Below are 15,150 nucleotides of genomic sequence, written 5' to 3'. Positions count from 1 at the left end.
TTATCGGCTACACCTGAAAGTATGCAGGGGAAATCTTATCTCCTCTACCCATTATCTTGGCACTTGAAAACTTGTTTAACTATTTTCCTTCTGGGCTATTCTGTTTCGAAAATCCTTGTGAAATTCAAAGTTTCCGACTGATTATTATAAATACGTAGAACGTTAAATACTAGGAAATAAAAAACGAAACCATTGTAAGTCTGTAAATAGCTTAACTATCCGGCTCAACTATGCAAATGGATGGACGGCAGATGGATTTATGGGCTGTGAAGTAGATTAGTTTGACGCGAGCACGAGAGCGATCTTTAGACGCCACGTCAGCACCATTCGGCATGAATTACGGCGGGCACACTTACATCATATATAGGAACGTGCACCGATTTGCGAGATGTGGGGGTGTTATCTCACCCTGTCAAGTGTCGCGCTCCGAGATCTGCTTCTATCTAGTCAGCTTTAGATACTCACGAATCTCTGTCGTATGAATCGAAATCCACGGGCAGCAGCTACGTAATTGTCTGAGCCAGCTTGCTTTACGGCTACCATAATGTGGGATCTGTTGTCGGCGAGATTGCGTCTTCCGGCTGCCTATAAATGGGGCCTTCGACTGGACCAAGTGATCCAGAACACAAGTCGAGCATCATCATGGTGGAGCAGGGCAAGGAAGACGCTACCGAATTTCATCCGGCGCCAGAGTGGCTAGATGAAACCTACTTGGAGCGACTGCTCCGGGATTTGAAGAATGATCCGGGACTGAGGATCACCGATTTGGTGATCAAGCCCGCCACTGCCAAGGGTGACAATTATGCTAGTGTGATGACACGCGTGCGGATTTTGTTCTTGAAAAGTGGCGCCAAAAGCCCCGAGACTGAATACTATATTGTGAAGACCACCTATGAGAACGATGCCTTCGCCTCTGGAATATTTTCCCAGTACCAGGTTAGCACCACGGAAATGCGTATGTACGAGAAGATCCTGCCCCAATTGAGCTCGCTCATCGAGAAGACTCGCCAGCCGGAAAAGGTTTTCGCCAAGACATTGCATGTGGACTACGAGCACGAGGCCATCATCTTTGAGGACCTTGCGGTGACGAAATATGTCCTGGCCGATCGTCTGGTTGGTTTCGATCTGGAGCACACCCGCTTGGGACTCCGAAAGCTGGCCAAGATGCATGCGGCCGCTGCTGTTCTGAACGAACGTCAACCCGGATTGCTGACCAAGTTCGATCACGGCATCTTCAATCGCCACACCCAGGCCTTTGCACCCTTCTTTGTGAATACGGTGGGCGTGGCGGCTGACTTTGCCAGGGAGTGTCCCGAATTGGGTGAGCGGTATGCTACCAAATTGAAGAAGCTGCAGGAACGTGTAATGGAGTACTCCACAAGAGTTTACGATCCCCAACCGGGAGATTTTAATACATTGGTGCACGGTGACTACTGGGTGAACAATGTGATGTTGCGCTACGGCGAAAATAAGGAGCCACTGGACATGACTCTCATCGACTTCCAATTCTGCAGTTGGTCCTCGCCGGCGGTGGATCTGCACTACTTCTTCAACACTTCGGTGCAGGTCGATATTCGCTACGAACAGCAGGATGCCCTGTTTCAGTATTATCACACGGTGCTCGTGGAAACGCTTAAGGATCTCAACTTTGGTGGCTACATTCCCACATTGAGGCAGTTCGTCCTGCAGCTCGAAAGGGGCAGATTCTTTGGTGAGTCCCATCTGGAATGATTTTCAAAAACCCATTATAATTGTTTATATTATTGTATCTAACAGCTGTCACAGTCGCTCTGGTCTGCCAGGCCATATTGACCAATGACCAAAACGCCGATGCCGACTTTAATGCTTTGATGAAGGATGACGAACGAGGCCGTAACTTCCGGAAGGTATTGTACACCAACAAGAGGTTGCAGGACAATCTCAAACGCGAGCTGCCACGCTTCGATCGGAGTGGTCTACTAGACGTAATTGACTGAATGGAAGCCATCATATACTACGAGTATTTGATAAAAAATAAAAACAAATTTTATTTTGAAGTTAAAACCATATGAAAAGCAGTTCATTTTTATTGCAAGTTGGTAAGCAATAAGATTAGAAATAGAACACACAATGGTTCTATTGTAAATGTTTGTATTCATAAAACTATATTAAATGTGACGTTTTAAAGCAAACGATAAGCGGGCCAACGGTGCGTATGAGTTATAAGGGGGACGCAACAATTCACTTACAAGTTTTTTCCTCAGTAGTACACCTTGACTTGTTAAATACATTCGTATTCGTATTTATTTGTTGTAGGTAAATATTAGTTTCTTTTATTAGCTAAAACATCTGCGGCTTATCTTTTGGCGTATCGCGATTGTTTCTATTTCACCACGATTCAAGGGCTTGTAATTGTTATCTTCTGAGATTTTTAGTATTGCTTGCACCTTTTGTTTGTCAAGAGTTTAGCACTATCTTGCCGAAATAAACTCGAAAGCGCTATTATCAGTCATGAACACTGTATTTCATATAAAAAGGTCAGTTATTGCCGAATTACACACATAAAGTGCAATCAAGCTATTAGATAAGTATTTTCCCAGGAAATTAAAAGCAACGACGTAGTTGAGCCAATACGTAGTAGTACTTAAACTTTTATTTATTTTAACTATTTACACAAGTTCAAGATTATCATTACATGTCATCCAGCAATCCAAACTGATCCAGAAAAGGCAGTGTGACACTTAATTTCTTTTTTATATTTTCCGATTCATAAACTGAGTTCTTGAATCGCATTCCACTCTCGGAACTGGATAGGACCTGCTCAATAGAAGCATCCTCTTTGCCCTCGTACTGCATGACAGGCTCAAAAATCAAGGAACAGAATACGGCTGCGGATAAATTATTTAAAAAACTATTTTGAAAGAGAGTTAAGAACTGTACCCACCATAGAATCCTCTCGAGCGGAACTGCAGTTGGAAGTCGAACAAGCTGGGTATCCGACCAGCATATTTTAACTTCCTTAGGGCCTCCGTCAGCCTATAGTAATAAAACTGAACCAATTCTGTTTGATGTTCCAAGCGAAGATTATCCTGCAACGAGGTGGAGAAGAAGTAGTGGAGATCGATGGCCGGCGAGTTCCACACGCTGAACTGGAAGTCAATGAAGATGGCATTCGTGGGATGCTCTTTTGCATCGTACTGGAACATAAAGTTGGTGGTCCAAAGATCTCCATGGGCCAGAGTTAAAAAGTCGCCAGGACTACTAGTCGTCGATCTTTCGCCATAGTCCATCAAACGTTCCACAAGCCTGTCGATCTTGGCCTTGTACCGCTGTCCCAACTCCTCATCCGAAGCAAGGGAGCGGGACAGAGCCTCCAGAAGATTGGTCATGATCGGGGCGTATGCCCGGGTGTGTTTGTTGAAAAAGCCACGATCATAGTTCTTGTCGAAGATACCCGGCTGTCGCTCGGCGAGAACTGATGAAGCTGCATGAAAGAGGGCCAGTTTCTCCAGTACCAGGTGGGTGTGTTCTAGGTCCAGCTTCTTTCGACGGCATGCAACCTTGTAATGATCCAGTGACATGTCCTCGAAGATGATCGAGTCCCTTTCGCGGTCCACATTCATGGTGGCCGCAAAGAGCTTCCTGGAGTCTTTAAGCTCCTTCCTCACCATATCCGCCAGCTGGGGAAGGATGTGCTCGTATATATCCATTTCACGGGTGTAGACACCATAGTGGATGAGCACATCGCCGGCTGGATCCCGGTCAGCGAATGTGGTCTTAACCAGAAATGTGGTGGACTGTTTCCCTTTCGATACCTTGGTCGTGTACTCCACATTGATGCGGGTCATCACGCTGCCGTAGTTTCCTCCATTGGCCACGGCTGGCTTTGTATCCAACGTCGCCAGCTTCAGTGAGCTATCCTTGAAGTAGGTGCGCAACTTATCCTGCACATATTCCGAGGTGAGCCAAACTGGCGCTGGGTGAACTTTGTGGGTAGATTTCTCAGTCATGATCCTATCCGTAACTCAGGGCTTTCGCTTCTGCGACATTGCGAACGGAGTCCGACCACTTTTATAGCCAACTTTAGTGTATATATGATAAGTTTAGTGCAAGTATCTCGTGGCAACTGGCTTCGTCATGGACAAACAACACTTGAACAATTTCGAGTCTGGTCGAACGCTCACGTTTTTTGCAATGCACTTTTTATTAAGTATTCCTGGTAACCAAAATTTCGCAACTTATCACCATATACAGATTCATCGCAACAAATTTATAATTAATTCATTTTGTTTTACATTTCCCAAAGAAGAGAAATACAACTTAATATTTTTTATTGTTTGTTATCGAATATCGTAAAAAGTAAGTGAATTAATTTAGTGGGTTGCCTTGATAGTTTTTCCAAGAATTCCCCCGTATCGTCGTCTGTAGCTAATTTTAATGTCAATATCAACAAAAACAATTAGAAAACTTTTTAATACGGATTTTGTCCCGTTTTCATGTTTTCTAAACATTTACCTACAATTAGCACCTGTGAATTGTCATTCATAAGTGCATACACAATTAATAAAAGTTAGTAATAGCAGGGAAAGTAATCGAAATTATTTTGTATTTATTATATTTTATAAGCAAATATAAAATCTATAATTACGATAATAATATTACTATTTTCGCTTTACATCACGTCTAGTAAACCCAAATGATCAAGAAAGGGCAAAGTGAGACGCATCTTTTTCCTGGTCTCCTCCGCCTGAAATGCGTCATCCTTAAAGCGCATTCCCTTCTCCGAAAGGGATATTATCTGATCCATTGATGCCTCTTCCTTGCCCGTGTACGTCATCGTTGGTTCAAAGATCAGTGATGCGAAGGCAGCTGAATGATAACATAAATGAATATAAATTCCTTAACCAGGCACGTTAGTATACCCACCATAGAAGGATCTGTTCCTGAACTGCTGATGGAAGACGAATAGGCTCGGAACATTTCCGGAATACTGGACTTTCTTCAAGGCAGCATTCAGTTTGTAATAGTAGAACTGGACCAGCTCTGGCTGTTTCTTCAGTCGAATATCAGCCTGCAAGGCCGTTGAAAAGAAGTAGTGTAGATCGATGGCCGGCGAGTTCCAAGCACTGAACTGAAAGTCGATAAAGATGGCATTTATGGGATGTCCTTTGTCGTCGTATTGGAACATAATATTGGTGGTCCAGAGATCCCCGTGAGCCAGGGTCAAAAAGTCACCGGGAACAATGGTCGTCGATCGTTCTCCGTACTCCATTACGTTCTCCACCAGTCGATCGATCTTTGCCTGGTAACGCTGACACAGATCCGGCTCCAGCTCCAGGGATCGGGACAAAGCCATCAAAAGATTCTTCATGATGGGCTCGTAGCCGCGGGTATGCTGGTTAAAGAATCCACGATCGAAATTCTTCGCAAAGATTCCAGGCTGGCGCTCAGCCAAGGCTGCTCCGGCAGCATGGAAATTGGCCAGCTTCTCGAGTACCAGATGAGTGTGCTCCAGATCCAGTTTCTTGAGCCGATCGGCCACTCTGTAATTCTCCAGGGACATATCCTCGAAGATGATCGAGTCCCGTTTCCGATCAACATAAACAGTGCCTGCAAATAGTTTCCGGGAATCTGCCAGCTCATTTCGCACCACTTCCGCCATCTGGGGCAGGATGCGCTCATACAGATCCAATTCCCTGTTGTACACTCCGTAGCTCAGGAGAACCTGCGCCGCCGGACCTGCGTCGGCAAATCTGGTGGAATCTGGTGGATTGTTTATCCTTTGATTTATCCGTCGTATACTCCACATAGATGCGAGTTATCACGCTTGAGTAGTTCTCCCCGTTGCCAAGGGCCAGCTTGATGTCCAGGTTCACCAGGCGGAGGGAGTCATTTCTAAAGTAGGAACGCAGCTTCTGCTCCACATAGTCGCGAGTGAGCCAAGCGGGCACCACTTGTGCGCTTCTATTGATTTCCTGGTGATCAACACTGCGGATTTTTCATCGGTGGGGTTCCGCTTTTATACCTCGTCGGTTAGGTAAGTACACATTTATTATTCAAGTCTTATCTATCATTCTATCTGACATTCCTGTTATCTTTCAATTCAACCATTTGAATTAGCTATTAGAAATCGTCATTGAGCTTATTACATACATATCCATTTGATGCCAGCGAACTACTAGAAATTTCTAAACAATTAATTGCTAAAAATAACGAAACTATTTTTAAGCTAAATTTCTAGGTAGATAGCAGTGATAATTTGATTAATTGACTTATACTGATAAGGAGCATTTATTTATTGTGTGGAGCATTTTCTTACATTTCGTCTAGTAAGCCCAGTTGATCAAGGAACGGCAGAGTCAGGTGCAACTTTTTTAGGTTCTCCTCCGTCTGATACACTGCATCCCTCAGTCGCACGCCCTTCTCATCGCTGGTCATGAACTGCTCTATGGACGGCTCCTCCTTGCCATTGTAGACCATAGTGGGCTCAAAAATCAACGACGCAAACACAGCTGAGTAAAATAAAGAAATTAAAAATTGTATAACATTTTATATACTTCGCAAACTTACCATAAAAACCTTTGGTCCGAAACTGCTGTTGGAACTCAAATAAACTCGGAACCTTACCCGAATATTTCACCCTTTCTAGAGCCACCACTAGTTTATAGAAGTAGAACTGGACCAGCTCGGTCTGACGCTCCAGACGAAGGTTTTCGTGGATCGAGGTTGAGAAAAAGTATTGCAGATCGATGGCCGGAGAATTCCAAACGCTGAACTGGAAATCAATGAAGATGGCATTAACTGGATGACCTTCGTCATCGTACTGGAACATGACATTGGTTGTCCAAATATCTCCATGGGCCAGAGTCACAAAATCGCCGGGAGCGACAGATGTCGATCTTTCGCCGTAGTCCATTACATTATCAATTAACCTGTCAATCTTCGCCTGGTATCGCTCCTTTAGATCCGGACTCAAATCGAGGGTACGCGACAAGGCCTTAAGGATATTTTTCATGATGGGCTCGTAGCCTCGTACATGTTTGTTAAAGAATCCACGGTCGTAGTTCTTTTCAAAGATTCCCGGTTGCCGCTGAGCCAGAGCTGCCCCCGCTGCATGGAAATCTGCCAGTTTCTCAAGAACCAGATAAGTGTGCTCCAGATCCAGTTTCTTCACCCTGCACGCAACCTTATACCTCTCCAGCGAAAGGTCCTCGAACATAATCGAGTCCCGCTCACGATCTACACCCACAGTAGCTGCAAACAGCTTCCGAGAATCGTGGAGCTCATTCTTCACTATATCCGCCAATCGGGGCAGTATCTGCTCGTACATGTCGATCTCCCTGGTGTAAATGCCGTAGTTGATGAGCAAATGGGCCGCCGGGTCTTTGTCGGCGAAGGTCGTCTTCAGCAGAAAGGTTGCGGACTGGTTATCCTTTGAATCCTTCGTAATGTACTCCACACTGATGCGGGTCATCACGCTGGCGTAGTTCTCTCCATTCGCTGTCGCCGGCTTGATCGTCAGTTTCTTCAGATTCAAGGTGTCATTCTTAAAGTAGACTCTTAACTTTTTCTCCACGTACTCCTCTGTCAGCCACGCGGGCGCATTGTGGGTCGTTTTCTCCGGCATAATGTTGAAATTCTACTAGCTTTCGTCAGAGGTGGGCATGGCTTTTATACACTGACGAGATGCTCATGATTAGATGAGACGGCACAGAGCGTATCTCATGAGTCGTAAGCTCCTTAATTGCCGGCAATTGAAAAGATAGGCGACAGCACATCTGAAAAAATTTATTAGGATAGGGCTCTGCACTGTGTGAAAGATCATAGAATAGCGACTGTTGTTCAGCTAGGCTAACTAGCTAGACCAACTTATAAGTAAAAAAAATAAAACTTCACATATCGTCTAACAACCCCTGCTGATCCAGAAACGGCAGAGTGAGTAGCATTTTTTCTCGGATGTGGTCAGCATGATACACAGAATCTCTGAACCGGACTCCACTGGCGGCAGTGGACAATCCTTGTGCAATAGACGCTTCCTCAGTTCCGGTGTAAAGCATGCAGGGCTCGGAAATCAGTGAGCAGAAAACAGCTAAAAGAATTTCTTAAATTAAAATTTATTTTCACTATAACTTGCATATACTTACCATAGAAAGATCTAGCCCTAAACTGCAGTTGAAATTCAAATAAGCTCGGAATACGACGCGAATACTGTAGTTTCTTCAGAGATTCCACCAGCCTGTAGTAATAAAACTGGACCAATTCAGGCTGATGTTTCCAGCGAAGATGGTCCTGGATCGAAGTGGAGAAGAAGTAGTGCAAATCGATGGCCGGAGAGTTCCACACACTGAACTGAAAATCAATTAGGACGGCATTGATGGGATGACCCTGTTCGTCGTACTGAAACATCACATTTGTTGTCTAAAGATCCCCGTGGGCTAGGGTTAGGAAATCTCCTGGATTGGTCAATGTCGATCGATCGCCGTAATCCATTATTGTATCCACTAGCCGGTCTATCTTGCTCTGATAACGATCGTTTAAATACAAATTCAGCTCCAGGGAGCGAGATAGAGCCTGTAGTAGGTTCCTAAAGATTGGCTGAAAGCCTCGAAAATGTTTGTTAAAGAATCCTCGATCGTAGTTCTTCTCAAAGATTCCAGGCTTTCGCTCGGCAAGAACTGCTGCAGCTGCATGGAAATCAGCCAGTTTCTCCAGGACCAGATGTGTGTGCTCCAAATCCAGTTTTTTAAGCCGGCAAGCGACTTTGTAGTCCTCCAACGACAGGTCCTCAAAAAGGATTGAGTCCCGCTCGCGATCTACATTGACGGTAGCTGCAAACATCTTTCGGGAATCCTCGAGCTCGCCCCTCACCATTCTGGCCAGGTTGGTTGTTGTTGGTACATGTCCATTTCTCTGATGGAAACCCCGTAGCCGGCCAGTATATTGGCTGCCGGATCCTTGGCGGCAAAGGTGGTTTTCAGTAGGAAAGTAGCGCTCTGAGTGTCCTTTGAATCCTTTGTGCTGTACTCCAGATTGATGCGGGTCATCACACTGGCGTAATTATCTCCTTTTGATGTAGCCGGCTCAGTCTCTAGTTTCTTCAACTGTAGAGAGTCGTCTTCAAAATATCTGCATAACTTATACTCCACATATTCCTTTGTGAGCCATTCAGGATCGGTATGGGTATTTTTTTCTGACATTATGGATCCGAACGTTAGCGCTATAGTTTAAGCAGTGAAGACAGTTTGCGATATTTCCCAAAGTCTTATCATCTTAATTACGACTAACTACGCTAATCCCTCTGGTTAGGGGCCCCCAATAAAATCGTAAAGTACATTTTATTCAGAGTGTTAGCATTCTTCTTACTTATGTAACGTAATCGTTTGTACAAATTTACATGTCATCCAGCAATCCCCACTGATCAAGATACGGAAGTGTTTGCTGAAGCTTTAGCCTGACGGACTCCTGCTGGAACACATCGTCTTTGAATCTCATACCACCTTTGCTCTCCGAAATGATGTGGTCCAGGGAAACCTTTTCTTTTCCATCATACACCATAAAGGGTTCAAAAATTAGAGAAGCGAACACAGCTGTAAATCAGAGTAGATTTGTATCAGATCTTAAATATATATACTTCTCTTTTTTTAGTGCATCCCTCAGTTTGTAGAAGTAGAACTGGACCAGCTCTGGTTGATTGTTTAGGCGGAGCTTGTCATGGATGGAAGTGGAGAAGAAGTGAAGTGAAGATCGAGGGCTGGTGAGTTCCACACGCTAAACTGGAAATCGATGAAGGCAGCATTAATGGGATGTCCCTTTGCACAGATCTCCGTGATTGAGAATCACAAAATCGCCATATAGCCTGAAGCTCATCTCGCTCCGACTAAGTTAAATACCCTAGATAGAAAATTAATAACATAAAGTATGTTATAGTCAATTTTAATATATTTTCCGTTTCTCAATTACTTTTATATATTTTCATAACCATAACCCATTATTATAAAAGCTATCATCTTATTAAATCATTTTGGCGACTCATGAAAATGCCTTTATTATTATTTATTATTATTATTTATTTATTACCTAGAGTAGTTAAAACACAATTTGCGATGTCTTGATGAAATGTTTTAATTTTAAATATACATATCACTATTTTTATTTAATAGATTAACATGATCTAGAAGTCCCAGCCAGCATACTCCTTAACCACATCCTTGTTCTCCTTGCGATGACGATGCACAGCACTAGCCTCTCCCTTGGCCACACACTTCTTTCGCTGCTCCCGCTTCTCCTTAATGTCCATGTTGCGTCGTATCCGGTCGGTAATCACAGACGGAGCTATTGTGCTGGTTGTGGTAGAATAGGAGCGTTGACTTCTCGCATCATTTAGCATTTGCTCGACCATTTTGAGACGATACATGCGGGAGTTAGGATCCAGGCCAACTAGCTCGGGAACTTCATCCGTATCTAAATCATTGGAACTGATGGACTTGACGTCTTCTTCAACGGTATTAGTTGCCGAAGTTTCAGCTTCGAATGGAATAACGTCTGGAGTTTCAGCCGGCAGGGAAATGTCCAACTTTTTGGGCATTGTTTGATCGGGAACTTCTGGACCTACGCTGAGATTACCCAGATATTGCGTACACGATTCAATGTACCGACGCACTGCGTCATCCGACTTCTGAGTGGGCTTGGCTTCGCTATAAATGACTTCGTTCTCCACCTGGCGTCGGCACTCGTCAATCTCTACAGATGCTGCGGTAACCAAGGTGGGAGGCTCTTCCTCCTCTTCCAAATCCTCTCCCTCATCCTCCTCATCTGCCTGATCCACCATGCCGTACTCCTCAAGAAGATCCTGCTCCATCTCCTTAGTGAAGCCATAGCCTGTGCAATGTACCTCGGCATCCAAATCATCCTCACGCACCAGGTCGCTGAACTTGGGGTAGTCTTCGCTTTCGTAACCAAATTTGCGACGGAACATTTCACGCACGCAGTTAACATCGCGTTCGAAGAAACTAAAATATATTTTTCTATTAATACTTGAATACTATAATCACAAAGAAAGCTTACAATTCTGCATTTTCATGCGAGGTGGACATCATCTGAGGGAAATCAATCAGTATGGGCTTGCCGGCGTCTGTCACCATTAAATTAAACTCATTAAAATCGCCATGAATAACTCCAGAATTTCCCAGACGCACAATAAGGTTCATAAGATCATCGTAAACTTGTGGAGCGTCTAGAAGTTCGTGAACTTGGGTCCTATAAAAATGATATTCAAAAATACGAATAATGATAAAAGTGACTAGCTTACATGGGCCAGCCCTTGACGAGGTCCATTAAGACGCAGTGGCGGTTGAAATCGATGGGTTTTGGCACTGGAAACCCACGATCATAGAGTGCCGACATGTAGGCAAACTCGCGGGTAGCCGAGATGCGAGATAAGTACAACCAGGAGGCCTTGTGTCGGCGACCGTGGTAGTCTCTTTTGGCTTTTACATTCCTGAAACAAGTTCGACCCAATCGGTGTAGTTTGAGGCAAATTGGAGTGCCCTCCTCATCAGCCACCACGTAGATGTTGGACTCCTTGCCAATTCCAATCTGGTTGCCAAAGGAACTGACCGATCCCCGCAGTGTGAGAGACTTCAGAGCCAGATAGTCGTAGCCCGTGTTTGTCAAGCGGTAGCCATCATCTGTGAGCCAATAATTGTTAATGACCATAAAAACTTCAATCTGCAGCCATACATACATTTCTTTCCCCGTTCGTAGGCCAATAGCTTGTGCTTGCACAGCTCCTTGAGCAGCTTGTGGACTCCACCCGACTTCAGATTCGCAATGGCAGCAGCCAGGGGACCAGGGACCAGCTCGTGGTTCTTCATGCCCATCTCGATGGCGGTGAGGACGCGGAAGTCCTCTTTGGTGAGATATCGCAGCACTGTCACGTTTAATTTACCCATTTTCGTTCTATTTTGACAGTTTAACAACGCATTTAGCAATGTTTTCGTTTCACACGTGCAGGCACGATAGGTGGTGAGAAATCGGTATGCATCGATTGTAGCAAGAGTATCGCTTATAATTATATCATTTTCCAACTACCGAACATTGTAATGCAACTGGTGTTTTACATCCCGGTCCGGAACGGTCACACTGACCTGCACATCGTCATCAGGAAGAGACAAAATCGGGGAAATGGCTGGAGATGATCTGATTGCGAAATTCCAGGCGCTCGGCATGAGCGAGCAAAAGGCGAAGGAAACTTTGAAGAATGCCAACGTGACAAAGAATCTCCAGCTGTCGCTGGCGGCGGCGGGAAGCGCCACCCTATCCGACGGCACTGGTATGCTGATCTACCACATGGCTACCAAGCTGAAGCCGCAGACTGCGGACCATCTGCCTCTTCTGGTGCGCTACATAGTGGAGCACAAGCTGGACAACACTCAGCGCGTTGATGCCGCCCTGGAGTACCTGCTCAAGTGCGGTCAGAGCCTGAATGCCAACATAGATCTGCAGGCGCTTGAGAAGGAGTGCGGCGTTGGAGTGGTGGTCACTCCGGAGCAGATCGAGCGCACTGTGCAGGCCAAGATCAAGGCCAGCTACAAGGAGGCCTTGTTGGAGCAACGCTACCATTTTAACTCTTTTAAAATCCTGCAAGATGTCCGGGGAGAACTCAAGTGGGCGGATGCCAAGTCCGTGAAGGCGGCCATCGATGTGGAGATCTTCGATCTGTTGGGTCCCAAAACAGAAGCAGACTTGAAACCTCAGACAAAAGCAAACGATAAGCCGAAGGCTGCAAAACCGAAAGCTGAAGTAACTCCTGCCGCTCAAACGGCTGAAGCTGCATCCGATGGAGCCACCACCATTTCGGAACTCATGAAAACCAAGGTACACTTCCATGCTCCCGGAGAGAACTTCAAGGCAGATGGCTACGTGGTCACCGAGCACACGGAGCGGCTACTAAAGGAGCACCTGGCGAGAACTGGAGGCAAAGTGCACACACGATTTCCGCCAGAGCCGAATGGCATCCTGCACATCGGTCACGCAAAGGCTATTAACATTAACTTTGGATACGCGGCTGCCCACGATGGAGTCTGTTACTTGCGCTACGACGACACCAATCCCGAGAAGGAGGAGGAGAAGTTCTTTTTGGCCATCAAGGAGATGGTGGAATGGCTGGGCTACAAACCATTCAAGATCACCTACTCCTCGGACAACTTCCAGCAGCTGTACGAGTGGGCTGTTGTGCTGATTAACAAAGGATTGGCCTACGTGTGTCACCAGAAGGCGGAGGAACTGAAAGGCTTCAATCCGAAGCCCAGCCCTTGGAGGGAGCGTCCCATTGAGGAGTCACTTCGGCTGTTTGAAGACATGAAGCGTGGAAAGATCGACGAGGGAGCGGCCACACTGCGCATGAAGGTCACCCTGGAGGAGGGCAAGATGGACCCGGTGGCGTATCGCATTAAGTTTATCTCACACCACCGTACGGGCTCTGACTGGTGCATTTACCCCACGTATGATTATACTCATTGCCTTTGTGACTCTCTCGAGGATATAACCCACTCACTGTGCACCAAGGAGTTCCAGTCGAGACGATCCTCCTACTACTGGCTGTGCAACGCTTTGGGTATCTACTGCCCGGTGCAGTGGGAATACGGTAGGCTGAACATGAACTACGCACTTGTGTCAAAGCGCAAGATTGCAAAGCTGATCACGGAGCAGATTGTCCACGACTGGGACGATCCCAGGCTGTTTACTCTGACGGCTCTGAGACGTAGAGGCTTCCCAGCAGAGGCCATCAACAACTTCTGCGCCCAGATGGGCGTAACGGGTGCCCAGATCGCCGTCGACCCCGCCATGTTGGAGGCAGCAGTGCGGGATGTGCTAAATGTTACAGCTCCCCGTCGGTTGGTTGTCCTGGAACCGCTCAAAGTTACCATAAAGAATTTCCCTCATGCAGCGCCCGTGCAGCTAGAAGTGCCTGATTTCCCGCAAAACCCACAGCAAGGAACTCATAAGATCACCCTAGACAAGGTGATCTATATTGAGCAGGGAGACTTCAAGTTGGAGCCTGAAAAGGGATACCGTCGTCTGGCACCGAAGCAATCTGTGGGTCTCCGGCACGCGGGTCTCGTAATCAGCGTGGATGAGATAGTAAAGGATCCGGCGACTGGTCAGGTGGTGGAACTAATCTGCACCAGCCAACCTGCCGAGCAGGCCGAGAAGCCCAAGGCTTTTGTCCAGTGGGTATCGCAGCCGATACAGCTGGAAGTGCGTCTGTACGAGCAGCTCTTCAAGCACAAGAATCCCGAGGATCCCAACGAGGTGCCCGGCGGTTTCCTGAGCGACATCAGTGAGCAATCCATGTCGGTGGTGGTGGCATTCGCGGATCGGGCCCTAAACCAGGCCAAGGTTTACGACAAGTTCCAGTTCGAGAGGATTGGCTTCTTCTCCGTAGATCCTGACACCAGTGCGAACCACCTAGTGTTCAACCGCACTGTGGGATTGAAGGAAGATGCGGGCAAGAAGTGAACGGGATTTCGGGAACCCACAAATGAAAAGAAACAAAATCCGTATCACATTAAAATTCGATTTATAAAATCAATGTTCATTTCTTTCCCTCCACCATGATGATGTGGTAGCCAAACTTGGTCTTAATCGGGGGATCTGTGTACACGGGATTGTTGACAGTGGAGATGGGCAATGCGAAGGCGGCGTCCTGAAATGGGCCCACCATCGCTCCTCGGATCTGCCATCCGAGATCGCCGCCTTGTCGCGCCTTGTCCTCGCTGTAAGCAGCCGCTACCTCGGGGAATTTTTGGCCTGCCTTTAGCTTCTCCATCGCTTCGGTGATCTTGCCCTGCTTCTCGCACAAGATGTGACGAACCTTTACAGCATTGCCTCCCTTCTTCTCCTTACCGGCAGCTGCAGATGGCAAAATTCATTTGAAGGATAGGATTTTTGCTTTAGTCGTAAGCACTTACACTTGTCTTCGGCGGCTGGCTTTTTGCCACCTTTCCCTGCATCCTTTCCACTCTTCGCATCCTTTTTCGGTGGCATTTTCGTTCAATGTTTTTAAATTGCAAATTCGAAACAAGTAAACAGTTTGGTTGGAGCAGACACATGCGGTCAGTGCTGCGCACTAAGATCTAACCTTTTTTATCAAACCACTTTATTTCAAGA

General features: G+C 46.1%; 7 protein-coding genes, 1 non-coding gene and 2 pseudogenes across 10 annotated transcripts; 3 read left to right on the top strand and 7 right to left on the bottom strand.

The window, feature by feature from the left end:
* The first annotated feature begins 624 nt into the window (after positions 1–624).
* On the top strand, positions 625–2,047 carry CG10513 (uncharacterized protein). The gene is made up of 2 exons (NM_143113.4): positions 625–1,711; positions 1,777–2,047. The coding sequence occupies exons 1-2, from the start codon at positions 643–645 to the stop codon at positions 1,974–1,976; spliced, it is 1,269 nt and encodes a 422-aa protein (NP_651370.2). The 5' UTR covers positions 625–642; the 3' UTR covers positions 1,977–2,047.
* Positions 2,048–2,599: 552 nt separating this feature from the next.
* CG11878 (uncharacterized protein) lies at positions 2,600–4,000 on the bottom strand. The gene is made up of 2 exons (NM_143112.3): positions 2,924–4,000; positions 2,600–2,867 (listed from the first exon to the last, which is right to left on the bottom strand). The coding sequence occupies exons 1-2, from the start codon at positions 3,987–3,989 to the stop codon at positions 2,671–2,673; spliced, it is 1,263 nt and encodes a 420-aa protein (NP_651369.1). The 5' UTR covers positions 3,990–4,000; the 3' UTR covers positions 2,600–2,670.
* A 569-nt stretch (positions 4,001–4,569) lies between these two features.
* CG11891 (uncharacterized protein) lies at positions 4,570–7,628 on the bottom strand. Of its 2 annotated transcripts, NM_001347743.1 has the most exon segments (3): positions 4,570–4,848; positions 4,906–6,491; positions 6,550–7,628. In NM_001347743.1, coding segments are annotated over 2 exon segments (1,255 nt in total). In that variant the 5' UTR covers positions 5,964–6,491; positions 6,550–7,628; the 3' UTR covers positions 4,570–4,651.
* CG11889 (uncharacterized protein) lies at positions 4,570–7,628 on the bottom strand. 2 transcript variants are annotated; one of them, NM_143110.3, is made up of 3 exons: positions 6,550–7,628; positions 4,906–6,491; positions 4,570–4,848 (listed from the first exon to the last, which is right to left on the bottom strand). In NM_143110.3, exons 1-2 carry the CDS (start codon positions 7,604–7,606, stop codon positions 6,295–6,297), a joined length of 1,254 nt encoding a protein of 417 aa, NP_651367.1. In that variant the 5' UTR covers positions 7,607–7,628; the 3' UTR covers positions 4,570–4,848; positions 4,906–6,294. The 2 variants fall into 2 exon arrangements, with proteins under 2 accessions (NP_651367.1, NP_001287526.1); NM_001300597.1 differs by lacking the exon at positions 4,570–4,848 and having other exon boundaries at positions 6,254–6,491.
* A 201-nt stretch (positions 7,629–7,829) lies between these two features.
* asRNA:CR45214 (antisense RNA:CR45214) lies at positions 7,830–11,024 on the top strand. Its single transcript, NR_125248.2, has 5 exons — positions 7,830–7,914; positions 9,385–9,568; positions 9,625–9,733; positions 9,799–9,895; positions 10,140–11,024.
* On the bottom strand, positions 7,872–9,176 carry CR13656 (annotated as a pseudogene).
* CR43310 lies at positions 9,373–9,828 on the bottom strand (annotated as a pseudogene).
* RIOK2 (RIO kinase 2) lies at positions 10,080–11,993 on the bottom strand. Its single transcript, NM_143108.2, has 4 exons — positions 11,723–11,993; positions 11,288–11,666; positions 11,044–11,235; positions 10,080–10,988 (listed from the first exon to the last, which is right to left on the bottom strand). The coding sequence occupies exons 1-4, from the start codon at positions 11,928–11,930 to the stop codon at positions 10,151–10,153; spliced, it is 1,617 nt and encodes a 538-aa protein (NP_651365.1). The 5' UTR covers positions 11,931–11,993; the 3' UTR covers positions 10,080–10,150.
* A 122-nt stretch (positions 11,994–12,115) lies between these two features.
* On the top strand, positions 12,116–14,570 carry GlnRS (Glutaminyl-tRNA synthetase). The gene has a single exon (NM_080102.5). The coding sequence runs from the start codon at positions 12,163–12,165 to the stop codon at positions 14,497–14,499; it is 2,337 nt and encodes a 778-aa protein (NP_524841.1). The 5' UTR covers positions 12,116–12,162; the 3' UTR covers positions 14,500–14,570.
* CG11858 (uncharacterized protein) lies at positions 14,545–15,096 on the bottom strand. Its single transcript, NM_143107.4, has 2 exons — positions 14,952–15,096; positions 14,545–14,892 (listed from the first exon to the last, which is right to left on the bottom strand). Exons 1-2 carry the CDS (start codon positions 15,025–15,027, stop codon positions 14,576–14,578), a joined length of 393 nt encoding a protein of 130 aa, NP_651364.1. The 5' UTR covers positions 15,028–15,096; the 3' UTR covers positions 14,545–14,575.
* Positions 15,097–15,150: the final 54 nt, after the last annotated feature.

The sequence above is a fragment of the Drosophila melanogaster genome, chromosome 3R, assembly GCF_000001215.4.
Source record: "Drosophila melanogaster chromosome 3R".
Classification (NCBI taxonomy): Eukaryota; Metazoa; Arthropoda; class Insecta; order Diptera; family Drosophilidae; genus Drosophila; species Drosophila melanogaster.
Note: the sequence above shows the minus strand (reverse complement) of the source record. Positions and strands in the feature narration are given on the sequence as shown.

What these genes read in the sequence shown, in the direction of transcription:
- CG11858 (NM_143107.4), bottom strand. Translation starts at nt 15,027, where the DNA reads ATGCCACCGAAAAAGGATGCGAAGAGTGGAAAGGATGCAGGGAAAGGT. An exon ending in GCCAGCCGCCGAAGACAAGT is followed by an intron (nt 14,893 to 14,951) that starts GTAAGTGCTTAC and finishes TGCCATCTGCAG; the next exon opens with CTGCCGGTAAGGAGAAGAAG.
- CG10513 (NM_143113.4), top strand. Translation starts at nt 643, where the DNA reads ATGGTGGAGCAGGGCAAGGAAGACGCTACCGAATTTCATCCGGCGCCA. An exon ending in CGAAAGGGGCAGATTCTTTG is followed by an intron (nt 1,712 to 1,776) that starts GTGAGTCCCATC and finishes TGTATCTAACAG; the next exon opens with CTGTCACAGTCGCTCTGGTC.
- GlnRS (NM_080102.5), top strand. Translation starts at nt 12,163, where the DNA reads ATGGCTGGAGATGATCTGATTGCGAAATTCCAGGCGCTCGGCATGAGC.
- RIOK2 (NM_143108.2), bottom strand. Translation starts at nt 11,930, where the DNA reads ATGGGTAAATTAAACGTGACAGTGCTGCGATATCTCACCAAAGAGGAC. An exon ending in CTCGTCAAGGGCTGGCCCAT is followed by an intron (nt 11,236 to 11,287) that starts GTAAGCTAGTCA and finishes TCATTTTTATAG; the next exon opens with GACCCAAGTTCACGAACTTC. An exon ending in TCGCATGAAAATGCAGAATT is followed by an intron (nt 10,989 to 11,043) that starts GTAAGCTTTCTT and finishes AATATATTTTAG; the next exon opens with TTTCTTCGAACGCGATGTTA.
- CG11878 (NM_143112.3), bottom strand. Translation starts at nt 3,989, where the DNA reads ATGACTGAGAAATCTACCCACAAAGTTCACCCAGCGCCAGTTTGGCTC. An exon ending in CCGCTCGAGAGGATTCTATG is followed by an intron (nt 2,868 to 2,923) that starts GTGGGTACAGTT and finishes ATTTATCCGCAG; the next exon opens with CCGTATTCTGTTCCTTGATT.